Source organism: Ochotona princeps, chromosome 2, assembly GCF_030435755.1.
Source record: "Ochotona princeps isolate mOchPri1 chromosome 2, mOchPri1.hap1, whole genome shotgun sequence".
NCBI lineage: Eukaryota > Metazoa > Chordata > Mammalia > Lagomorpha > Ochotonidae > Ochotona > Ochotona princeps.
The window spans coordinates 57,818,697-57,846,440 of NC_080833.1; the positions used below are offsets into that span (position 1 = coordinate 57,818,697).

Genomic DNA, 27,744 nt, shown 5'->3' on the forward strand with positions numbered 1-27,744 from the left:
TTCAGCCATAGTCACAGTTTCACACCTTCTCTTTTGCCTTCAGTCCTCCCACATCTCCTCCCCTCACTTTATGGCAACTGACACTACTCCACTGGGAAAAAAAAAAAATGAAGCTCTCAAAAGGAAACTTCATATCTATCCATCTTCCAACATCTATACTCATTTGCCCATTCCTGCCAGTCAATTCAAATTATTGATGTCTTTCTTTGGAGCCAATCTATCCAATGAATAACTATTCTTTCTTGCTAATCAAAAACATCACTGAAAGTCTGCATATTCTCTGTCATTGAGAAGTTCCTCTCTACTTGATATTTCTAATCAGAATGCACACATACTATTTTTTCTTTCATCCTTTGGGTGCTCATTTCCTAGTAGAGTCCTTGTTCCTTTCAACGATGGTTTTAGATGGGGTTGTCTGTATCTCCAACTGGAAATTCCTCTCCTTGCATTCTCCCTCAAAACTCTTCTGTTCTTTAAACCTATTTTTCCTATGCCATCCCAGTCAGTGTCATAGAGGCCTTCTCACTACTAAATCCAATAGCTCTTGGTGACTCTCCTGTTTCTCCTGCCAGCATCACTTGAAACAGTTGATCACTTCCCACTTGGTACATTTTCTCCTTTCTCAGACAAGATAGTCTCATTAATTTTTCTTGGGCAGCCTCCATTTGCAGCATATCCTGGTTCATTCATTGGCCTATTTTATATTTATCTCACATCATTGTTGCTCACATTTGTCTCATACATTAAGTGTATAAACATGAATGAATTACAATTCTAAAATCTGCAATCTAGACTTTTCTCTTGTACTCTAGGTTCATATCCAATACACTTGACATCTATTATAAACCTACTAGACATCTCAAGTCACATATGAACAAAACTGAGCTGTTCTCTTCAAAATATGTTCCACATAGATTTGAAAATTTCATGGAAATGGCTGCGTATTGTGACATAGCAAGTAAGCTGCTGCTTGAGACCTCCATATTCCATACTGGAGTGCCAATTCAAGGCCTACCACCTCCATTTATAATCCAGCTTTCTGCTTATGTGCACTTTAAAACAGTATATAATTACTCAACGCCTTAGGCCCTTATACCACAAGGAATGACCAAATATAGCTTCTGGTTCCTGGCTTTCGCCTGTCCCAGTTCTAGTCTTCCATACAGTTAAGGAATCAGAGGATAGAAGATACCTACATTTTATGTAAGTAAATTAAGTTTATTTCTTAAAATCTCTTTTTCCGATTTTCAGTGAACTTTTAAAATCTCTGATATTGTATTTTTTTTTTCGTCTCAACTGAGGTCTAGGCCAGCATTTAAGCAAAGAACAGGAGTGGAGGCAGGGAGTCGTTCACGATTCCTTTTATTTTCTCACACCTCACAAACCATTAGGAAATCCTATTAGCTTTTTATTCAAAACAAATCCATATCCCATTCTCTCCTTAGTCCCTATACAACTCCCCAAATGTAAGCTACAATAACTTTATTATGACTTACTGTGATAGCTTCTCTATGCCCATTCTTCTTAGAAAAGCCTTCTTATTCACAAACCTTTGAATCACTAATGAAGTCTCACCACACTTATGTCCTTTAGCATCATTCTATTTCATTCATGGCTAAAACCGAATGTGTTCACAGGAATCTAGGAATAGAAGTGCAGCTGAAAGTCAAAACTCAGCATCCCCAAGCGACATCTTAACCATTGCACCAAATCCTGCCCGCAGATCTATATTTTTTTATTAAATTTATTCATTAATTACATTGTGTTGTAATTACATAGAATCTGGGATTCTCCCCAAACCCTCCCCCCATGGTGGGTTCCTCCACCTTGTTGCATAACCATATTTTTTTAAATTTTTAATTAATATTTTGCATTATGTGACAGTTTCATAGGCTCTGGGTATCCCCACCCCTCCCTCTCCCCTCCCCCCTGGTGGATTCCTCCACCTTGATGCAGTATTACAGTTCAAATTCAATCAAGATTCTTTCCTTGCAAACATATACTAAGCATGGAGTCCAGCTACTTATTGTCCAGATGGGTTGAACAGTTTCTTGGGGAGACCATTTCTGGTCCGAAGTCAGAGCTGGTATAATATCCTCACTGTCAATTAAGAGTCCCAATATAACATCAACAGCAATTTGCAATATTATGGAATCGACATGGTTTTGAGTAACCAGTATGTTAAAAAACAAAAACAAAAAACAAAAAACAAAACAAAACAAAACAAAACAAAACAAAAAAACAAGTCCTAACCACAACCTACGATTAGATCATTGACATCTCAATTTTAGTTTATATACAAGACCGGACCGGCTGCTATATACCTTGAAAAGGCTATAGGGTACCCTTCAGCTATCTCGTGTCTATTTCATTTTAGTATTTAGCTATTTGTTGTGTTGAAGTATAATTTTGTTGATCTTGGCAGATTTTGGGATAATCTAGACTGGCTTGTAACTCTAACAAGATATTTGTCAACATTTAAGGTGCAGAACATTTTTTTGGTTGGGGGTTGCAGGAAAATCCTCAACACCATGGTGAGGAGTGACTAATCTTTGTGTCCCACCCAGCAAGGCATGAACCAATCCACGCCAGCTCTTTCCTGTCAGATTTCAAGCTCTACTTTCTGTTGTTGGTCTATTTATTTTAGGTTTTTTTTTTTTAGTTTGCATAACCATAGTTCAAGTTCAGTTGAAATTCCCTCTTTGCAAGTATATGCCAAGCATAGAGTCCAACATCTTATAGTCCAGTCAAGTCCAACTACTTATTGGGTAGACCCTCTCTGGTCTGAGGGCAGAGACAGCAGAGTATCAACCCGGTCAAATAAAAACACTAATCTACCATCTGCAACAATTAACATCATTATGGAATTAATTGACATGGTATTGAGCAGTCAACATGTTAAAAATAAATGCGATTTCTTAGCCACTTTCTGTGACCCCCCATTCACAGTTCAATTTTAGTTTATATACTACATATGACATAATATCCATAACATAACATGTTATGCTTAACATCATATCATCTTAAATTAAGGCAAACATGTGGTATCTAACCTTTTGGGATTGGTTCATTTCCCTTAGCACTATGGTTTCCAGTTTGGCCCATTTGGCCACAAAGAACTGCATTTTGTTTTTTTAATAGCCGAGTAGTATTCCATGGAGTAGATGAACCATAGCTTTCTTATCCAATCCTCTGCTGATGAGCATTTTGGTTGTTTCCATGTTTTTGCAATTACTGATTGTGCTGCTATGAACATAGGAGTGCATGTTGGTTTCTCGTAAAACAAGTTTTTTGGATATATTCCTAGGAGTGCTATAGCTGGGTCATACGGTATGTCGATTTTGAGTTGTTTGAATATTCTCCATACTGATTTCCATAGAGGCTGTACCAATCTGCAGCCCCACCAGCAGTGGAGTAGGGTTCCTTTTTCCCTGCAACCTCGCCAACAAGTGTTGTTGGTGTTTTTCATGTGGGCCACTCTTACTGGCGTTAGGTGGTATCTCATTGATGTTTTAATTTGGATTTCCCTTATTGCCAGGGAGCTTGAGCATTTTTTCATATGTTTATTTGCCATTTGGGATTGTTCCTTTGTGAAATGTCTGCCCATTTCCCGTGCCCATTTCTTGAGTGGCTTGTTTATTTTGGTGTTTTGGCTGTTTTATAATTCTTTGTATACCCTGGAGATTAGCCCTCTATCACCTATGTAGTGCGCGAAGATCTTCTCCCATTCTGTGGGCTGTTTTTTTTACTTTGTTGATTGTTTCCTTTGCTGTGCAGAAGCTTCTTAGTTTGATGAGGTCCCGATTGTTTATTTTGGTCTCGATTTCTACTGCTTTTGGTGTCCTTCTTAGGAAGTAGGGACCTACCCCTAGATCTTGCAGAGTATTTCCAACATTTTCTTCCAAAATTTTGAAGGTTTCTGGATGCAGGTTTAGATCTTTTATCCATTTGGATTTGATCTTAGTATATGGTGAGAGATGTGGGTCTATCTTTTTGTTTCTATAGGCTATCAACCAGTTGTCCCAACAGCACTTATTGAAGAGACCTTCCCATTTGCCTGGATTGTCGTTTGTCTTTTTGTCAAAGATTATTTGACTGTATCTATGTGGGTTCCCTTCTGGTGTTTCTATTCTGCTCCATTGATCTTTCTCTCTATCTTTGTGCCAGTACCAGGCTGTCATGATAACCACTGCCCTGTAGTATGTCCACAGGTCTGGGACTGTGATTTCCCCTGCTAACTTCCTGTTCTTCAGGATGGTTCTAGCTATTCTTGGTTTTTTGTGTTTCCAGATGAACCATTGGATCATTGTTTCCAGTTCCGTGAAGAATGTTTTGGGCAATTTGATTGGAATTACGTTGAATGTATATATTGCTTTTGGCAATATAGACATTTTAATGATATTGATTTTACCTATCCAAGAGCATGGGATGTTACTCCATCTTTCTAGGTCTTGTTCAATTTCTTTTTAAGTAGTTTGTAGTTTTCCTCAAATAGGTCTCCTACATTTTTGGTTAGGTTTATTCCCAGATACTTCATGCTTTTCTCTGTTATTTTGAATGGTATCTTGCTGGTTAGATCTTTTTCCAACTTGGGGCTGTTAACATACACTATGGCTGTTGATTTTTGTTCATTAATTTTGTACCCTGCCACTCTACCGAACTCTCGTATAAGTTCTAGCAGTCTCTGTGTTGAGCCTCTTGGCTCTTCCATATAAAGAATCATGTCATCTGCATATAGTGAAAGCTTGACTTCATTTCCCATTTGGATTCCTCTGATTTCTTTTTCTTGTCTTCTGGCCTCAGCGAGTACCTCTAGAACTATGTTGAACAGCAGTGGAGAAAGCGGACATCCCTGTTTTGTTCCAGATCTCAGTGGAAAGGGTTCTAGTTTTTCTCCATTCAGCATGATGCTGGTGTTGGGTTTTTCATATATTGCTTTGATTAAGTTGTGGATTTTTCCATCTATGCCTACCTTGGTTAGGGTCTTTAGTAGGAAGTTGTGCTGGATTTTGTCGAAAGCTTTTTCTGCGTCTATTGATACTTGTTTTTCAGTTTTTGGATGTGGTGTATCACATTGATGGATTCCTTATGTTGAACCACCCCTGCATTCCAGGGATGAATCCAACTTGATCCGGATGAATGATCTGTCGGATGATTTTTTCAATTCTATTGGCTAGGATTTTGTTGAGTATCTTAGCATCAATGTTCATCAGAGAGATAGGTCTGTAGTTTTCTTTCTCTGTAGGATCTCTGTCCGGTTTTGGGATTAAGGTAATGTTGGCTTCATAGAATGAGTTTGGAAGGGTTCCTTCCTTTTCTATTGTTTTGAAGAGTTTGTAGAGGATTGGGGTTAGTTCTGTTCGGAATGTTTTGTAGAATTCTGTAGTGAAGCCGTCTGGACCTGGTCTTTTCTTTGTTGGGAGGTCTTTAATCACTGATTCAATCTCTGCTTCAGTTATGGGTTTGTTCAGTTCGTTTGTTGCCTCTGGGCTAAGTTTTGGCGGGTTGTGTGAGTCTAAGAACTTTTCCATTTCTTGGTGGTCTTCTGATTTGTTGGAGTACAGTGCTTTGTAGTAATTTCTAATTATGTTCTTAATGGTTGTAATGTCTGTTGTTATGTTGCCTTTTTCATCTTTGATGCTGTTAATTCTTGCTTTCTCTTGTTTTTTCTTTGTCAGTCGGGCCAGTGGGGTGTCTATTTTGTTTATCTTTCAAAAAACCAGCTTTTTGATTCATTGATTTTGTGTATGGTTTTTTTTTATTTCTATCTGGTTGATTTCCTCCCTTGTTTTGATGATTTCTTGTTTCCTATTGTGTGTGGGGCTCATGCTGCTGCTTTTCCAATTCCTGGAGGTGTGTGGTTAGTTCCTGTATTTGGCGCCTCTCTTGGGCCTTGACATGAGCTCCAATTGCGATGAGTTTACCCCGTAGCACTGCTTTGGCAGTGTCCCACAAATTTTGGAATGTTGTGTCAGAGTTTTCATTGGTTTCCATAAATTTTTTGATCTCATCTTTAATTTCTTCTCTGATCCATTGTTCGTTTAATAGCATATTGTTCAGCCTCCAATAGTTTCTGTATTTCCTGGGGCATTTTGAATTGCTGATTTCCAGCTTCATTCCATGGTGGTCTGAGAGGGTACATGGTATGATTCCTGTCTTTTTGAAGTTATTTAGATTTGCTTTGTGTCCTATCATGTGGTCGATCCTGGAGAAGGTGCCATGCACTGCTGAAAAAAATGTATAATCTGTGGTCTTAGGATAAAAAGTTCTATAAATGTCTACCAAGTCTAGTTGTTCTAATGTTTGTATTAGCTCTGTTTTTTTTTTTGTTGAGTTTTTGTTTTATTGATCTGTCTATAGTTGTTAGCCGAGTGTTAAGTTCGCCCACTATTATTGTGTGTATATCTATGTCTCCCCTTAAGTCTATAAGTAATTGCTTCACGTAGCTAGGTGCATTGGAATTAGGTGCATATATGTTCACGATTGTAATTACTTCCTGATGGATCAGTCCCTTCACCAATATATAATGTCCTTCTCTGTCCTTTTTGATGTCTGTCAGCTTGAAGTCTAAGTCATCTGAGATTAGAACAGCTACGCCAGCCTTTTTTCTCGTCCATTGGCATGAAATGTCTTTTTCCATCCCTTCACTTTAAATTTCATAGAGGCTTTTCTGGTTAGATGTGTCTCTTGTAGGCAACATATAGTTGGGTGCTGTTTGATGATCCATTCTGTTAATCTATGCCTTTTGATTGGTGAGTTTAGGCCATTTGTGTTTAGAGATAATATTGAGAGGGTGTGATTTTGGGCTTCCATGAGTGTGTGTAAGTGTGCAAGTGTGTATTTGCGACTATTAGAGTTTCTGATTGGTTGACTTTCCTTGTATGGATTTTAGTGGGGAGGTCTTCCCATTTGCCATCTTTGATTTTGGTTTGCATTTTTTCTTTCCGGGTTTAGCACCTTCCTGAGGAGATTTTCCAGAGCTGGTTTTGTGCTGGTGTATTCTTTGAGTTTCTCTTTACTGTTGAAGTGTTTGATTTCATTCTCAAATACAAATGAGAGCTTTGCTGGGTACATTATTCTTGGTTGGCAGTTGTTTTGTTTCAGGATTTGATAGGTTTTACCCCATTCTCTCCTTGTTTGGAGCGTTTCTTCTGATAGGTCGGCTGTGATTCTGATTTTCCTTCCTCTGAAAGTAATCTTATCCTTTTTTCTTACTTGTCTTAGAATAGTTTCCTTGTATTCACTTGAAGGTAGCTTGAGGACCACATGTCTGGGTGACGATCTGTTTGGATCATATCTACTGGCGGTTCTTTGTCCTTCCTGGATTTGTGCTGGATTTATAGTTCCAGTGTTCTGGAAGTTCTCCTGTATTATCTCATTGAGCACCCGTTGCAAGCCTGTCGCCTTTTCCACTCCTTCGGGAAGGCCTATTATTCTAATATTTGATTTTTTGAGATTGTCTTTCATTTCCTGTATGGACCTATTGGCTTTCTCTAGATTTGTCTCCAACTGTTTGATGAGCTGCTGCCTTTCATTCTGATTGTCTTCCAATTCTGATATTCTGTCCTCTGCTGTGTTCATTCTGTTGGTTAGGCTTTCAATTTTGTGCTCTATATCGAGGATTCTCTTTTTGACTTGATTTATTTCTGCAGTGACATGGTTTTCGAATACCTTGGAATCTTCCCAGCGCTTCTCACTGTCTCTGATGAATTTCATCACTAGTTTCTTAAAGTCCTTATCTGGTATTTCCTCTATGTCTTCATCTTGCATCTCAGATATTGGGATTAGTTTTTGGTTGTATTGGGAGGGAGTGCTTGATCTTTCCTCCGGGTCATTGCTTTTTCTGATACTTCTCCTCATTGTGTTTTTTGCTTCTTGTTGTTTTGTGATTTTAGCGTTGATTCAGCTGAGCCGGCTCTGGTTTGGGGTCTCCCGCTGAGCCCAGCAGGGCATACTGCCTGAGTCATCAGCTACTTTCAGGGTCTGTAGATCACAGCCCTGAGCTGGGTCAGGAGGCTTTGTGGGCCAGCCCTAGTGCAAGGCCCCTTCCCCTGTGGCGCCCTCTCAAAGGCGGTGCCCCACTGAGATTCACTCTGCCAAGCCGCGTCTCGGCTCTGGGTCACAAGGCTAGCACAGCGGGGGTTTCTGCCTCAGTGCTGAGCTGAGACTCTCCTTAAGGGCTTGAGGTTAGCACAGCAGAGGCCCCTGCTGATCAAAGCCTGAAATCCCCAACCCCGGGCTGGGCTGGAAATCTCTGAAGGCCCCAGTGCCGAACTCCGCTCTCTGGGATTCCCACTCAGAAGCGCTTCTCCACTGAAAGGTGCAACACTGCAGGCAGGTCTTTCCGAGCGGGCTCCTGCTGGGAGAACCTGTCCGGCCCGATTCCACTGAGCACGCTCAGGTCAGGCCTCTCCAGCTGAGCCCAGCAGGGGACTCCGTCCTAGAGAAGCCACTTCCTCAGCTGCACTCTCTCAAGGATGGAAGCGGATCCCTGAGAGGCACAGAGCTGTGAGGGGCACGCAGACGTGTCCCCACTAGTCTGCTCCTCCGCCCAGGATGTGAGGCCCTGCCGAGCATTGCCCAGCCTCTGGAGCTCAGGCCAAGCCCAGCAACAGGATCCACTGGACTCTCCAGCAGCCAGTCCACAGCTCGGAGCCTATATGGGGATCTCTGAGCCCCAGTCCCACAGCGCCGCTCCTGTTCCCTCTGCACTCTCCCAAAGCCGCTGAGCAGCTGGGAGGCACGCCTCTGGGAAATCTCCCCTACTTGTCCTCCACTTCTGCAGGGGATGATGCCCCCAATGATCAGTCCAGTAGCCTCCTCTCGGGGCTCCTGCCCTCCAGAGGACTGATGCCCCTGTCGGTGTGGGCGCCTATCCTTCTAGCCACCTCTGTTTTCCTTGGAACAGTTGAGACTCTGCCGCCTTCCCCCTGCCTGGGATCGTGACTCACCAAGTTTCTCGCAGCATGCTGTATTTTCTTTCACACGTTTTGCAGCTGTTCCTTCATGCTGTGTAGATCTTCTTGCTTTAGTGAACTCCAGTGACCTTCTAGCTCTTCTCCCTACAATTTTGTGTTTCCTGGCCTGTTTCTCTGCTGGATCGGTTCCCCTCTTTCCCTACTCCACCCTACACCAGCTCTCTGTGGTCAGCCATCTTTCCTCCCCTCCAGATCTATATTTTGTAATGAACAATAGCTTCCAGCATTTAAATACTTTTGCTCTGGAAGAAACATTTATTTTCACTAACAATATCTTCATATTTCAATATAAATTTAAATACAGTTTAAATCCTAGCATTATATTTTAATGACATTTGCTTTTGGTTTTGATTTTGATATCAGCAATCTATCAAATAAAATTGAACATTGTATTACTTAGAGTTTAAGATTCTCTATCAAAAGTTGCTTTTCTGCATTACTAACTGACGAGGCAGCCTAAATAAAAGCAATTAACCAAATGCACAGGACTTGATTTTAGCCTTGACTTTCAATTGTTCCTACCTATGCCAAGCAGGAAAGATTTTATGTGACTAATTTCAGATTTTGACTTCTCCCTTCTTCTGCAAACAGATAGAAGGATGAGTGGTGATGTGGTCAACCAGAGGCTATAGAAAACAGCGTATTTAGTGTAAGGATGAACATCCCATGTAAATGAGTAGCAAAGTGGGTTATTTCTTGAATAATCGAAAGCTAAATGGGAGTACTTTAAGTGCTCAAATCTACTTAGAAAGTAAGGAAGGATAAACAACACAATAAATTACTCAGGTATTCTATTACATCATTTCTACTTGAAGATTTAAATTATCTGTTAATGCAATTTTTATTAATTTTGTTTTTCTAAAGTGTTGTTCCTAAGATGTTCTGAATTATTAATCTTGAAATATTGCTTATTTGGCAGTATATCTGCCAAGGTTCTCAAATTAGATTTTTAGGGATAGTTACTAAAGTAAACATGTTGAGAATTATTACCTCAGTCACCTAGTTTTAAGGGTAAATATTTATTTGTTTCATCTGCTACTGAAGAAAACCAGAAGTGGCACTTTGTAAATCATAGTGCTTACCATTAATTACTTCAGAATACAGACCTTGCTGTATTTGATTATTTATACTTGGTCTGAATCTTATCTAAATATGATGAGCTTGAGCCTTTGGAGATTCTCAAAAGAAGTAAACTTATAGAGATGCTTATAAGAGAGAACATTGTGGGGACATTATAGAAATTTCATTTGCTTCAACTGAAAAATGATTTTGATAACCTGGCTTACAAGGTCTGCAAATGTTTGACTCTTAGCAGTCAGGAGTGAAGTGTTTTAAATAACACATAATGCTTAAGGAAAGGCTATTTATTTCCCTATTTATAGATGAACAGACTTGAAAACTCATTTAAAAAAGTAAATTGTAACAAATGTGTATAACAACTACATATGCATTTAAATATATAACTATCTTATATTACGTACAATGATGAGACATACTACCCACAAAAATTCATTAGTAAAAGTGTGGGCTCTAAAATAAAAACAGCAAGTTTTAAAAGGTGGTAATATGAAATTAAAAGGGAACACAGATAAAATGTTAAAACTGAGTAAAGCCATCTAAATCCATTTTCAACTATAAATACTCAATAGATATTTTAATAAATGTTGCAGTAGCACTTAATAGATATTTGATTAAATTTCTCAGTTTTGGTTAATGTGTGATCCTTCATAAAGAGAAAATAATATTGTATAATATATCGTCTAATATACTAAATGAACAAATTATTTTACACAGTGACGTAGACAAGTGTGGCTTATTTTACCTTTCAATAAGACACAAATTTTACCTGCTATATCTAAGTGTAACAAATGATACTAAATATTCCAGACTCATATCATTAAAAATTCAGGAAAATCCTTTGACTTAGTCACGAAATAATTTATTGACACACAAATTGTATAATGTCCACCTAAGTTTGCAAACTTAGTTTGGTGGCAAAACTGGGTCTTGGTAACCCTTCCTGCCAATTTATCCAAGCACATTAGTTATTGTATCACTTATATTTTATACAGAAATGTGCCCCAAGAGCTTTCTAATGTTACCTAGTGTGGATGCTTGTTCTCCAGGCCTGCTGTGAGCTGTGGCCTTGTGACATTATGTCCATTGTTCCAGGAAATTCCTTTCTTCAATATCATCTTGGCAGCAAATAGCCTACAGAAGGTTACTTTTTTATTTAATTATTTTGCATTATGTGACAGTTTCATAGGCTCTGGGAATACCCCCACCCCTCCCCCTCTCCTCCCCCCTGGTGGATTCCTCCACCTTGATGCAGTATTACAGTTCAAATTCAATCAAGATTCTTTCCTTGCAAACATATACCAAGCATAGAGTCCAGCTACTTATTGTCCAGATGGGTTGAACAGTTTCTTGGGGAGACCATTTCTGGTCTGAAGTTAGAGCTGGTAGAATATCATCACAGTCAATTAAGAGTCCCAATATAACATCAACAGCAATTTGCAATATTATGGAATCGACATGGTTTTGAGTAACCAGTATGTTAAAAAAAAAAAAGTAAGTCCTAACCACAACCTATGATTAGCTTATTGACATTTCAATTTTAGTTTATATACAGGACCGGCTGCTATATACCTTAAAATGGCTATAAGGTACCATTCAGCTGTCTCGTGTCTATTTCATTTTAGTATTTAGCTATTTGTTGTGTTGAAGTATAATTTTGCTGATCTTGGCAGATTTTAGGATAATCTAGACTGGCTTGTAACTCTAACAAGATATTTGTCAACATTTAAGGTGCAGAACATTTTTTGGGGGGGGGTGCAGAAAAATCCTCAACACCATGGTGAGGAGTGACTAATCTTTGTGTCCCACCCAGCGAGGCATGAGCCAATCCACGCCAGCTCTTTCCTGTCAGATTCCAAGCTCTACTTTCTGTTGTTTGTCTATTTATTTTAGGTGTTTTTAGTTTGTATGATTGCTTGTTTGCTGTGAGGGGTTTTCGAAGCGATCCCGATGGTCATTGCGAGGGAGAGTGGGGGTGCAGAGGTGGAGCCAGGCTCAAACCAGAGAAAGCTCTCCTCCCTGGTCCCGAAGGACATTTATTGTTCTTCTGTTTCTGCGGACCGCTCAGGGCTTCTGGTTGTCTTTCTGATGACATTGGTTTCTGCATGGTAGTGTTTGGACTTCTTCCATCCCCTGCAGAAGCTCCGGTTGGGGGTGGGTGACCTCAGAGTACTCAGCCTCCGAGGGCATCCAATTCCCTGTGGCCTCCTTGGCAGTTGGGATATAGTCCTTGTTGCTCGTATTAATAGTTTGTGGTGAAGGTTTGGGAGTCTTCATGGTTGGAATCCAAGCTTCCTCCTTACCACCTGCTCCACTCTGGAGTGCCCTCCTGCTCCACACACACGACCTCCTGTTAAGAGGTTGTCAGGATTGTACCCGATTCCCCCCTCATGCATTGGTATAGTAGTTTTGCTATTGTTTAGTGCCGCTTTGAGTCTGTTGTCTATGAATTACCAGATTTGATCTTGATAGGCTATATTGTACTTTTTTCTCACTCTTTTTATGGTCCTGAAAGATTTCCCTGCACTTCCTCCCCATTACAGGTTAACATAGCGTATTGAGGGTATAGTAGGTTTTACAGTTTTTCGATGTAGATCTTAAGTATTCTGACATTAATTGTTGGTTTATAGATTATATCGCATTATCTTATTGCATTGAATACAGGTTGTTAGAGATTGCACTAATACTACAATATACAGGTACTATATTCCAAGTTGTCATCTTTCATCTCAGATTAAGGCAAACATGTGGTATTTAACCTTTTGGGATTGGTTCATTTCTCTTAGCATGATGGATTCCAGTCAGGCCCATTTGACCACAAAGAACTGCATTTCATTTTTTTAAATAGCTGAGTAGTATTCCATAGAGTAGATGAACGATAGCTTTCTTATCCTCTATGGGAATCAGTTTGGCGAATACTCAAACAACTGGAAATCAACATACCGTATGATCCAGCAATAGCACTCCTAGGGATATATCCAAAACATCTCCTACACAAGAAACCAACATGCACGCCTATGTTCATAGCAGCACAATCTACAATCGCAAAAACCTGGAAGCAACCAAAATGCCCATCAATAGAAGACTGGATAAGACAGATTATTTCTTTTTAAGTCTGTAATTGATGTCTTTTGTTATGTTTCCCATTTTAAAGATTATATAGAAATTAGAGGATTTTTATCTGTTCATAACTTTCACTCACACACACATATTTTTTTCTTATTTCCTTAGATTTCTATCTGTGTCCCTTGTAACAATTTCAGTTTCCTTACAGCAATTATTTTTCCAGCAACTTACACATCTCCATTTCCTAGGAGTCTTGTACTGAAAATTTGCTTTCTTCCTTTGATGTTGTCATATTTTGTTTTTTTGTTTTTTGGTGTTTTTTTTATTTGCCTTTTTATTCCTTGAAGCCTTGAGTATTCTCACTATATCTGAAGTTGTTATCTCCACCAGTCTTTGCTGATCGCCTTCTGAAAAGAAAACCCTTTTTTTTAAGGACTTGTGTGTCTATCTGAAAGCAGAGCTACAGAAACAGGAGAGACATACAAAAAGATTGTCTACTTACTGGTTCACTTCCCAAATGACCACAGTGACCAGGGCTGGGGCAGTAACTTCTTTTCGGTCTCCCACATGGATGGCAGGGGCCTGGAAACTTGGGCCAACTTCTGCTGTTTTTTTCAAGCACATTAACAAAGAGCAGATAGGAAGTAGAACAGCTGGGACACCAACCAGCATCCTATGGATGCAGGCACTACAGACTACAGCTTCACCTGATGTGCCACAAGGCTGACCCCATTAGCCAGTCAAATGATTATTGGATTCTGAGTCTTCCTCAGGCCCATTGTATAGTTTGTTTGTTTTCTGCACCTAGATTATCCCTCCTAGATGAGGATTTAATAAATGTGTATATCTTCTCTCAATCCACAGATTCTTCCTAGGTGCTGAGAAGCCTTTTTATATTTTCCTTACGGTAGAGCCATTAAATTGTTCAAATAATCATACCCTATTCTAATCCCATGAAGTCAAGGCAGCTGGCTATGCATGCTGCAAAATCACCCTGGCTTTCTGGCAGATACTTACAGGGGGCCTAACACAGGCAAAAGGAGCAGATCAGGAAAAAGAAAATGATGTTTTGGGAGCACCTGTTCCCCAATTGGGACAGTCCTTGTGTAAGACATTGCAAGGAGCTTACAGGAAGACCCCTTGATGCAGGATAATAGGATATATGATTGTTCCTTTGTCTTTGAGCCTTATTGGAGGAAATTTCCTGCATTTAACCTTGCTTCAATCTCTCCCATTCACTAATCTATGCAAAACTCCTCAATAATTAGAAAGAGATGAGAAAGAAGTAAATGTCTTAAGTAGTATCTGACACACTGGAGAGCCAAGAGCTCACTCACTGACTTTCATTTTGTTTGTGACTGGAATGTTGACGGGATTTCCCTGGTCACTGAGCTGTGCACCTTAGTGGCCAACGTGAAGACAGAACTTGTTCTGTTTGTCCTTTTCAGTGCATACAGACTCGTGCAGTTTGCTCTAACAATGTGCTTAAATCTCTAAGAGATCCCTGTGCTTCCATGAAGTACTCTCATTCATAAGTGTATCAAATCAGCACGCTTGGAGTAGATGTTAATAATAACTTTTAAAAGATACTCTCCTATTCTGTCACTTTGCTGATAACAATTTGAAAACACTTTTCCTCAACGTTCACTATTTTATTTGGACCAATTTGGTGGTGTACAATATGTTAGCTAGAAATCACTGTCCTTTAGAATCTGGATATTTCTTCTAAAAACTCTCATCCTAGATATTTTTGAGAAATAAAATGTCATAAAGATGTAGAACATGATCCTTTGTGTAGAACCTACATTTCATTTTTTTTTTTTTATCACTTAAACACAAGGTTCTTGGTGAGTTTTTATTCTAAAATATCCTCATTTCTAGTTCTTGGAATTTTATCAATTATTCCTCAATTATATCCTTCGTATTTTTGATATTTTATGTTCTCTCTTCACTCTTAGAATTTACATTCACTATATACTAAAATACATGGACTATTTTTAATTTTTCCTTATATACCATTATTACACTTGCAAGATTTCCTCAAAAATTCCCATCTTTTATGCAATTTTTATTAGTTTTCTGCATCAGATTGTAAGTTTGATAAAAATATTTTTAAAATATCTTTCATCTCTTCTTCAGTATGTATAACCTTGGCAATGCCAGGTAGCTTGGAGTACTCAAAGAACAGCAGCTTTAAATACCTGTGTGTATGTATTTTTATATGCACACATATATAAATATAGATAGGTATTATTGATAATAAATACAATAAATTTATGCTTTAAAGTTGTATATAATGTGTCCTTTATATATATATATAAAATGTGTCCTTTAGATATATATTACACACATGTAACAAACATGGCCTATAACATATATAACATAACCTATATATAACCTATATATGTTATAGGCCATGTTTATTATATCAAAAATATAAAATATAATTATGTATAATTATATATATTAAAAATCCCAATGTTAAATTTACTTGTCATTTGCAGGAGCATTTTTCTTAGGTACTATATTGATATTTGTATAGTTTTTAAAGAGACCAATTCCCACCTTTTTCCATTTTTCTTTGTTGACTCCTGAGACACATTGATTTTACAAATTTACACTTCATCATTGCTGTTTTTTAGATTATTTTTGATTCTTTACTGAAACTTACTGCTACTTTTTGTTTCCAATAAATATAGGTAAAAATATTATGTATTTTGTGCCAATTGCATTATCTACATTGTTTTTTCACCATAATTCTTTGATGATAATTCACATAAATAGATTTTTAAAAATAAGAACTTAGCTCTTGAGAATTTAAATGAGTTGCCTGTGACTACTCAGCCAATGTTAGTAAATATAAGATTCCATCTTACCACAACCAACTCCACCCTGAAAATTTTTTTTATTTTAACTATGTAAAACATAAAAAATTTTTAGATAAATAATGTAATGCCATTTTCACCTTAGCAGACAATTGTATTTTTTTTTCAGTAGAAAATGAGGCTATGTAGGATTTTCCTTAAAATTACATTTGAATTTATTTCTGCTTCAAAATCATGGTACATATATAATTTAAAGAAATCGTATCCCAAGGCAAGAACTTGCAAAGATAAGACATGAAGCATAGCAGCAATTAATGTGTCTACTTTGGCTGTTTAACAGAAAAAAGAAAATCTAAAGAGAATGGAAAGACACCTATATATGAATGTTAAGTTGAAAAGTTGAGGATAGTTCAAACTTTATTGCTATTTTGTTAAATTCTGCTTAATAAGAGAAGCTCTGGATATCACTGCCTTGCCAGAGACAGAATCAGGAATTACAGATGGAAGTCTACATGAATAGAATTTTAGAAGGAAGAATCTTGAGTTTCTTGAATATCCATCATCAAAATGTTTGGCAGTATCCTACCAAAAAAAAAAGTGTTCCCTGTGCTGTTCCCTGTGCTGAAGCATCTGGCAATGCCAATATTTTATGGAAAATTTTATATACTTATTAGTAATTCCAAAATTAAGAGCAAGTGGCACTGCAGGCATATAGTGACAACTTCACAGAGCTCTTTTGTTTTCTGATTTTCATAGCGCCTGCTATATTGTACCAATTCGTTGAAGTGTTTTCCCACTTTTTTCTCTTCATATTTGTAGGTTAGAAATGTGGTTTATTTATATCATCAAAAAACCTGTTTTTCTGTCACATAGAAAGTAGCACAACTGTGACAACAGATGAACAGTTCTCTGAAGACAATTAGCTAGGACATCTCAGACTCCAAGAAATACCCAAGGAATGGCAACTCATATCTTCATACTCTCATGCAAATGAAGATCTGTATCATCTAGACAAGGAAGACTTACCAAAAAACCCTCCCATATTAATTTGGGAATATTTATCAGTTTTGTGTTGTGTCTGTAAACATTCTTCATGTGTCTATTTTCTTCACGCATAGGCATCCAAACATCTCATTCTTTCATCACTTTGCGTATTTATATCTGCTGGTTCTTCCTTTATCCAATAATGTTGCTATAAATCTAAATAACAGTGCTTGCATTTTTTAGGTTAGTAAGAATTCAACATCAATTTTACATAAAATACATGTGTCCTCAATTTTATTTCATTTTTCTTGATATTGCAATCATAATGTATTATTTAATATTTAACTTTGAATACAAAATATAGCTACTGTATCATAAGGAAATTTTGTTCCTACTTAAATTGTGAATAGTGTTTGTATTGCATGATGATTCACTTTTTAGCTTTATAGCACTTTAGAAATATTTGGTGGAATATTTTCACGTATTCTTTGGGTTTTTTTTCACATTGTAGGTGTACAAGAGTTCCCAGAAAATATAAAATGTTGTAAGTGTTTAACAATTATTGAAGCCAGTGTCAATCCTATATCTAAGTGAGTATAAGTACTTTTTTCCTTTTGTTTCTATGGGCAAATAACACACTAAAATTGATGAAATTTACTTAATGATTGAAACTTCAGTGTAGCATTGATGCAGTATTCAATATTTTGGTGGGAAAGAAATAACTAAATCATATTGGTTTGACAAAAATATTTAAAAGCATTGCTAAGAAACAACAAAGGCCAATTTGGATTAAGATGTTATTACCGAAAAGCAAACTCTTTCGTTTTTCCAAAGCACTTAGGGCCTGTTCCAAGAATGAGAGTGAAAACTAAGAAAGTAGTTATTACTCATAGTGATGGTGGGAATTAACATAAAGAAAGTTCAAGTTAGTACTGGAGTTTACGTTATTGCAAAGTGTATGAGAATAGTTGCTTGTATATTCTAAACCAAACAAGCATGACTGAACTACAAAATGCTTGAGTACCAAAGATTGTCACAACAGCAAGAGATAATATTGAGAGGATAACAAATTAAATGCATGAATAATGAAGAGGTGCTTATAAAAAGTGTGAGTGTGTTTGTGTGTGTGTGTGTGTGTTAGAGAGAGAGAGAGAGGTTTAAGATCTGATAGTCTAAAAATGTCATGGAAAAAAGAAACCCCACATGTGATCATGTTGGTGAATTGTGGGTATTTAAGGTGTAGTGAAATGGCACTAGGGAGTCAACTACATCAAGAAACTATAAAATCGGTACATTGAATAAGTCACTAAAGGTGAAAGTGAAAACTCTTCAGAGGTAATGACAATTATAGCAGTATTTACAAAAAGTTGAAACAAATCAGTAACAATGAGATGCAGATAATCGGTTTCAGAGCAGGATAGCATATTAATTATATAATGCTGACAGCATTTCAAAAGAATCTTCCAAACCTTTGTACAAGTGGAGTTGGAGAGGATGGAAGAAATTAAAGCCTGCAAAGAGGATTTAATGGAACATTTGCATAAGTCATGAACATATTTGTCATGTGGAGTTTGAAGGGAGATTTTAACAATACACTTGGAAAAAGGGAATATTGAGGATGATTTTCTGTGGATCATGGAAACAGGGTTAGATGAGAAAAGGAATGGAATATCAATAAATTAGAGATTCAGTTTTCATGTTCATCACAACTTGCTACTTACTGTCAGATATTATTTTTTCTATTTAAAACTGATCAAACACATGCAGTATCTCATTGTACTTTTTCATTTTTAATATCTCACTAGCATCCTCCCTTGTATTTATTTTAATTTTAAAATCTGTATTCTTTCTTTGGTGATGATTCAAATCTCTTATTGAATTTTTTGTCATTTTACTACATATTATTTATTTAGTGGATAAAAGTGTTAACAAGTTAAGTGTTTATAAAAAGTTATTCGATAATTTCTTCATTTTCATAGGACTGCCTCAAGTGATAAAATCCTATTTGTGGTGTTTTTGTTGTTTACATTGTTGTTCTTGCTCCCAGGGAGCTTTGCTAAACTCATAGTCGTAGCAGCTTTATCTGTGTCCTTTTCTAGAACTTTTATAGCTTCGGTTTTATATCCAACATCTATGATCCATTTTAAGTTAATTTTTGTATATAAGCAAATTTTAAGCATAATAATTTATTTCTTTTTTATAGATACCATATTTATCCAGTGTCATATTTTGTATTTATCCATTTTTTATTTAAAAGGCAGATTTTATACAGAGATAAGGAGAGACACAGAGTCTTCCATCCACTGGTTCATTCACCTAATGGCCGAAAGGCCAGAGCTGAGCTGATCCAAAGCTGGGAGCCAGGAACTTTTTCCCATTCTCCCATGTCAGGGCAGAGTCCCGGGGACATGAACCATCCTCTGCTGCTTTCCCAGGCCATAAGCAGAAAGCTGGATCAGAAGTGAAGCAATGCCCAGCACTAGCAGGTGTAGGATATGCTCATTGAACCTCCATTCTGAACCCTCCAGTATCATTATTTTCAACAAGCTTATCCTTTCTTCGTGGAATTACAGGATACCTTTGTTAAAATTCAATTGATTACATACGATTGGTTGTAGATTTTCTATGACATTATGACTGCCATTAACACAAATTCCATACTGTGTTAATCAATGTAATTCTATTTTCATGAAGTCGGGTAACACAAGCCTTCAATTTCACTTTTCTTTATCAGAATTGTTTGGACTGTTTTACAGCCATGACTTTTTTACATTAATTTTATAATCAACTTGCCAATTTCTAAAGAAATATAGAAGTTTGGTGGAATTTTGATAGGGATTGTATTTGAATGTGTAGGTCAATTTTTCAGAATTGATTTAAGTAATACTCTGTATTCTTATCCCAAGAATGATATATCTCCATACTTCAGTATTTAAGTTTTATATATATTTACATATTAATTAGCACAAAACATGAACTGACTAGATTAAAATGAATAAAACATGATGCATAAATGCTTAAGTCTATATTTAATCACAATATATCAAATACTATTTATTTTATATATTTATATTATTTTCTGCAACTAAATAATACTGTTTAGTAGTTCTAGTAGGTTCTTTGTGATTGTTTTGTAGAAGGGTGGGGGGAAATACGGTTTTCAGTGTAGGCTGTCATATCATCTGTGAGTACCTCTCTTTTTTATTTATATGCCATCAGTTTTTATTTATATGCTTTGTTATTTTTGGCTTATTTTTCTGACTTACTGTCCTGGCTGAGATTTTTTTCACATATACATTGAGACATTTTTAATAGCTTGTCACTCACTTCTTTTGCAGTCTTCACTAGCAGCAAGGTCATCAAAGATTTACAGGTGTTTCAAAGAAATGCTGCTTTGTCTATCACCTTTTAACATTTACAAATCTGTGACAAATGCCTGGCTCTGAAAATGTATCACATTTTTAGAAATTTTCACAGCTGAACCTCAATTCCAAATACCAAAATCTGTGTTCGTTTTCTAATGCCATGTAGCCAGAATATGGGGGGTGGGGAAGAGCAGCTTAAGGCTGCACAGACTTGCTGTCTTTCAATTTCTGTGGGTCAGGAAAATGGACAAGACTGAGCTGGATTCCTGCTTCAGATTTTCAGGTTACAACAAAGGTTTAAGTCAAGTTGATTCTCCAGAGAATACATGGGAGAAGAACCCACTTTCAAGCTCACTGTGGTATTGGAGGAAGCTATTACCTTGTTAAGAAGTTGATAGCCTTACCATTTTCCTGGCTTTCTTTTAAAGACTGATCTTAAGAACTGGAGGACATCTAATCCTCTATGTAGGCAGTTCACAGAATGTTCACATTGTAACTCAGCTTGCTTCTTCAAGGTCAGCAGCTGAATGAATGAGGCTCTTAGCAAGATGAATCGTATAGTGTAAAATAGCTGTGGACCTGACCTCTGTCATTTTTGTCAGTTTGTGTTAGTGATAAATCACAGCTCCTCTCAAAGGGAGAATATGCTAGACGGGCATAAGCCTAAGATTAAGGGACATGGAGACCCTTCAGAAGCATCTGCCCACCTCTGATAGCTGGCTTACTGAAAGTGTTTCTTATCAATGCATGATGAGTGTCGTCTAAATTGGAGGTTTTAAATATCTGCTGAAATGACCATATAATCTTCATTCTTCAGTTTAATCATGTGTTGACTAACACTAATGAGTTTTAAATGTCATCCAGTTTTGCCTTCCAAGATTAAACTTTAGTTTGTGACAAAGTATTACTGTTTTTACATACTTATGCCTCCAATTTGCTGATGTTGCTATGGGTTATTCATATATATACATACATACACATATATAAACACATATATGTGTATATATACATGTATAGAGATGTGTGTGCATGTGTATATATGTATATATGCACACATATCTATATCTATCTAGACAGATATAGATAGATATGTCTGTATGTAGATATATGTGTATATGTGTATATATGTATAGATATACACACATAACTATATACATATAATATATAGATGTGTATGTCTATGCATATATGTACATATACACACACATATATATGGCATTTTAGCCTGAAATTAATCTAAAATTTTTTTCTTGTAATCTTTCTGGTTTTCATGTTAGAATTAAGCTGACTTCAAGAAAATCTAATGTCTGTGTATTAGCATTATCCTTTATAAAAAAAGAACACTAAATCACACAATTAAATAATGTTTAAAGGTCAAATAACGTACAAAGCCATGAGGAAAACTGTGAATCAAATCCAGGGCCTTTTTTTTTTTTCATCATTGTGCTCAGCTGCTAAACCAACATTCATGTGTGGTTCTTCTGTTTAACTTTCTTTATTGTATATTGAATATATCATTTTAAATTTAGCCAGTTGGTAAAAGAAAAGCATCTATTTGGTAGACAGGATTATATATAAATTTAAAAAACACAAGCATATTACTTTTATTTTTACTGAATCAATCAAATTTAGAAAGCCAGCAAGTTATTTTGGAATAGTAAAACGATTTCTTCAGACATTCCCTGGTATAGCACATTGAATGTCACTGAATGATTTGGGGGAAAGCAAAAATACATGATCATATTTATCAAACAGCATAGTCTAGTGGTTAAATCTTCCTTTGAACATGCTCTTCTGGAAATGGTGTTCTGAGAAGCAGGACACTATCCACATAGGAAACTGCAAAATTCTGCCATGAAATTAGTACATAAATAAAACAAAACAGAAACATCTTTAGCACACATGCTATTCTGTATTGTTTTCAAATAGCTTCTAATTCATTTTTTCTCACCTGTTCTTTTCAAATTACATTATATTGTTCAGTAAATGTAAAGGATTTTTGGACCTGGTGTGGTGGTATAGCACAGTAATGTTTTGTCTGTAGGACCAATATCCCATATGGACATCTATTCCAGCTTTTCCACATCTGATCCACTTCCCTTTTTTTTTTTAACCTGGAAAAGCAAAAGGATGGCTCAAGTCCTTGGATCCCTGCACTCACATGGAAACTGCTCTGGTGCTGCAGTCATGTGGGTAGTGAACTAGCAGATAAAGATTCTCTGTCTCTTCTTCTCTTTGTAAATCTGACTTTCAAGTAAAAACAAATAAATGTCTTAATTTTTTTTACATTTTTATCCTCAGATAATTCATCATTTTTGTAGGATAAGAAAATTCTAATTACTGATGTGAAGCATAATTGATTTAAGCATCCTACTAAAACTGTAAACAGAATCTTATTAGGAGCATGAGGAAGGAAGAAGACATTAAATTTGGATCTAATTACAGAATAATTATTCAATAAATTCTTGCAATGAATTAAATTAAAACATACATATGCTACTAAATAAGGCATACCCAAAAATATACCCCTAACTTCACACTTCTTTATTTCTTTAGATTTATTGATTTATTTGAAAGATTGAGCTTCAAAAAAAGTAGGAGAGAGAGAGAGATGTCAGCCAGATCACTCCACAAATGGTCACATAGGCCAGGGCCAGGCCAATGCAAAATCAAGGGTCCACATTGGTGTCAGGGTTCCAGGGACTTGATGCATGCTCGTCTGCTTTTCCAGGTGCATTTATAGGAAACTTGATAAAAAGTGGAACAGCTGATGCCCATGTGGGATGACAGAATTCTGGGTGCTTAAACAGCCACTCTACAGTACTGGCCCCCACTTCAGACTTCTTAATAAAGAGAAGTTAAATATAAAATTTGAGTTTATATTTGTTTATATTCAGGCTGTAAAAACTACCTTGCATTTATTTTAGTTTATTTTAGACAGTTTTTGTTAGTTCAGTTTTACAATTTGAATCAGCAATATGTGATCAGTTCTTGAATCCTAAATGAAGTATTCATTATAAAGGTAATATTTTATGTGAAATACAGAGTTGTACAGAGACAGAGAAAGAGGGAGAAGGAGAGAGAGAGAGCGAGAGAGAGAGAGAGAAGGCGAGAATAAGAGAGAGTGAGGGAGAGAGAGAGAATCATCTTCTACCCACTTATTTATTGTCCAAATATCCATTATAGCTGAGAGAGGGATGGGGGAAGAGAGAGAGAAAGGGAAAGAGAAAGAGAGAGAGAAAAAGAGAGAGAGAGAGACATCTTCTACCAATTTATTCATTCATCAAATGTCCATTATGGTTGAAGATAGACCAGATCAAAGTCAGAATCCAGAAACTCCAGCTGGATCTCCAACATGGCAGAAAAGGCCCAACTACTTGGGCTGTATCTTCTACCAGGCATGTTAACAGGGAGCTAGAAAGGAAGTGGACCAGCCAGTATTATCAGATGCTGATGTTGAAGGTGGCTACTTAACCTGCTGTTTCACAATTCTAGGCCCCAGAAGTATTCATTATAACAAACCATATATTTCTATGTCAAACCAGGAAAGCATTATCAGCAAGTAGCAAGAAGCAAACAGACTTTTTGATCAAGGAGATATTATCATACCTCTCACTACTTAAGTGTAAGGTTATACCTTACTGAGGGGTTCTTGGTATTTCAAATTATTGTCTTAACCAGAAAAAGACTAATTTTAAAGTCTTTTTATACCATTAATAGTGAAGCTGGATTTTAGCAATTTGTCTTTTAATTCTGTCATGTGAAACTTGTGCAAAACCATAAATAGTGTCTCCTCATGAATAACTGAAGGAAATAAGAAGATTGCAAAACAAGATGATGATGCTGATAGTCTCTTCTCTTACTTCAGTGATACATGAAGTAATCAATGTATAACTCCTCTTCTCTGCTGTACCCAATTCAGTGATCTCCTTATATCCACATTATCTCTGTCTTTTCTTCCTCTGTGACTCCTATCTCTCCAAAATGTATAGAAAAATTCTCTAAAAGGTTTTACCCCTACAGAACAAGTCTAAAACACAAATTAAGACATGATATTTGTGGCAAAAATAACTAATGTAAAGTTAATATACTGAAAAATCCATAAAAATTATATCAGCATGGAAATATTAATAGGTTTGTACGCCTCATAAGAAGTTGGTTAGAAATGAATACAAGCAATATATTTAGTAGATGATCTGAGGAATGGTAATTGAATGTTAATTATCAATCTGTTTACTCATATGAGCCACTAAACCCTAATTTCTGCAGAAATTCTTGGAAACATTGTAAAACACACAGCACAGAGTGGGTCAACACAATGGATGTGGAGATTGAAGTTTTTCCATTCTTGTTAGTCATCAGTTGAGCATTTGTGCGTTACATCCATTTTCTAGAACTGTGGCTAGCCATGGATTTGAAGGTGTAGATTCAAGCTGTTGAAGGAGCTCTTTAAAGAGGTTGCTTGCAGTTAGCTGTGACTCTAGTACACACGCAAATAAAAAAGGCAGCACATATGAATATGAGTAGGAACATGGATGAAATAAATATACAAGAACTTCATCAGAAAAGGAAAGATATCTCTGGCAAATTTCAGAAAAATGTTCATAACTAATCAAGAAAAAAAAATGTTATGAAGATTTTGTATTCACCAAATTGGCAAAAGTAGAATGGATGATAAAACCAAGGGCTGGGAAAAACATGAAAAACATAAGTTTGATTGAAAATGTATAAAATCACACTTGATGTAACATGACTACATTTAATAAACTTAAGCTTGCAGTTTTATGAAGTAGTAATTTCATGATTAGGAGTTTAACCTAGCTCCTGTCATGTAAATTTACCCCAGAACGTAAATTATAAAAGTAACTGAAGAAATACATTTAATATAGAATACAAAGCTGGAAACAACCATAGCTTTCTTTAGAATAATTGAAAATATATTGTGGTACATCTATACAATGGAAAACTAACCTATGATTACCAATTATCAACCTCAAATTGAATGAAATTCAAAAATGTAATACTGTCTTCGTTAAGCCTTAGGAAAATGTATGCAATATGACGATTCACAGAATGATAAAAGACATGCAAAACTATCATGCTGTTTCATTAAACATTAACAATTTTAATAAAACTCTTTAAAATTTTTATAATGACATCATCAGGAGTATTTAGTTTTTGGAGTAAATAGGGAGATGGACTCATGTATGAGACCTGGAAGGTTTGAAAATACTGATTTTGCTTCTTTCTGTTGTGGGTGCCTAAGACATTTTCTCTCTGTCTCTCTCCATCTCCTCCGACCCCCCCGTATGTGTGTGTATACCTATATATATACACACATATTATGTATATATAATCATATATATTTATAATGTACAGGAGCTGGAACAGAAGCAGAAAATTATTATTAAAGAAAAGGGAAAACAGCTGGTAATAGCAACTATGTGTAGGATAAAAATGAAATACATCTGATAGAATTGGGACTTAGAGGGTCATTGGAGTCCTTAATGAGTGCTGTTGTTGTAGCAGAGTAGAGATAGATGTTAGAAAACCAAAACATCAGGACAAGTAAAATGAATGACTATCGGTGGATTGTTAAACAATTTAGCAGCAAAAGCAAGCGAGGGTGTAGTTTGTTGATCTAGAAAAAGACAAATGTGAAGCCTGTTTTATATAAGAACACAATCTAGCTGGACTTTAGATAAAGGCATTAACAATATTTAAGTAGAAATTAACTCATGGGAAAATTTTGATATTCTTTGTTAAAACCTGCAGGGAAATTATTGAACAAAGAATTAATCTTTCAAATGATTATGTTATATAATTTCTTGAATTCTTACAAATGATATTTTCTCAATTTTAATGTCTCTTGTGGCCTTTATAATTCTGTTTAATCATCCTTTCAATGTTCTTACTCATTTGTAGTAAACAAGAATCAGACCAACTTAAATCATCATGTGCATGCATGTTGAGCCTGCATTACCGAAATTAGGAGTTCAGAGGCCAGGGTACCCCTGCCCTTTTCATGTCAAGTAGTTTTAGTCATCACTGTAGCAATTTATACACAGATTTAAGTGATCAGGTGAAATGACTCAATATGTAGATATTCTTACCTAAAAATTGATGTGAATATTATACTCATAAAGAAACATTAATTTTAAAATTAAAGATTATGCTATACACCTTGTGTGTTCTGTGGAATATATCTTGATTTGCATGCAAACAGTGAGACCAGCAGTAAAAGTTGCTGCAAATGACTTTGGCAGTGATACTAATCTCAGTTTAGGAGAACAGTGTGGAGGTGGGCGAATGCCATTTATTTTAACAACAGGAAAAATTTTCAAGCTGTAACAACATGCTCAATAAATTCTTCCATTACCATGATACCAAAGGAAAGCTGAAAAAATGTATTACTTTTCTATTTTTTCTCCTTAGAGATACATTTTTGTTCTGTTTCTATAGCAACATTGATGCAATAACTAAAATTTTAACTCCTTTTTAGACTCCCTGATGGTTTCACACAGCTTCTAAATCTGACCCAGCTCTACTTGAATGATGCTTTCCTTGAATTTCTTCCAGCGAATTTTGGAAGGTAAGTATAAGAAGTTTTATTTCAACCTTATTTCAGCCTTAAAAGCGCTTTACCAGCATCAGTAAATGAGTTGTCCAAAGTGGCAATTGTGCTCAAGACACTCTTGATTATTATTCAATAAATGAAACCATTAACTAGTGAAACTTTCTGCAAGGAAAAAGAGGAATTTAAGTCTTTTCATGACTTTATTACTCAAATAAATTATGGAAAACTCAATCAAAAAGAGTAGAAATGATATGCCAGGAAATCACTTCACAATCTTATTAGCATAGTACCATAATTAATAGATGGAATGGTAGTATATAAATACTTCTAAGACAAATTAATATCGTAAAAAGGTAAAGCAATTATCTGGGAAAGGTTGCTATGCTAAAAAATCAATTATTTATTTACTTAGCATGCAAAGAATTCTTAGAAATGAAAGTAAACATAAAGATTTAGAGGGAAATGGATGAATTGCATGTATAAGCAGTTCATAATGAGGAATAACAAGCACTACTAAACACAGGAAAAATGTTTATTTTCACAAATAAATTACATAATGCAAATTAAAATTAAAATGAAGGGTATTATGTTCTACAAAATTGAGAACAATTATTACAGGAAGATGAGGATGAGATAACCTTAAACTCCCAGTAAGATTATAAAATATTATGAACTTTGTGTAGGGATGCATGCTTTAAAATTTTTGAAAATAGGGCCCGGCTCTGTGCCCTAGAGGCTAAAGTCCTCACCTTAAATGTGCCATGATGCCATATGGACACTGGTTCTAATCCCATACAGCTCCCTGCTTGTGGCCTAGGAAAGCAAAGTCTTGAGACCCTGCACTCACATGGGAGACCTGGAAGAGGTTCCGG

General features: G+C 36.2%; 1 protein-coding gene across 1 annotated transcript in view; it reads left to right on the forward strand.

Annotated features, from left to right (window-relative positions):
- Positions 1-27,744, forward strand: part of LRRC7 (leucine rich repeat containing 7) — a 470,136-nt gene that overhangs the window by 208,475 nt on the left and 233,917 nt on the right. The window contains exons 5-6 of the mRNA XM_036494635.2: positions 17,442-17,520; positions 26,798-26,887. Coding sequence (XP_036350528.2) covers positions 17,442-17,520; positions 26,798-26,887 — 169 coding nt within the window. The remainder of the gene's footprint in view (positions 1-17,441; positions 17,521-26,797; positions 26,888-27,744) is intronic.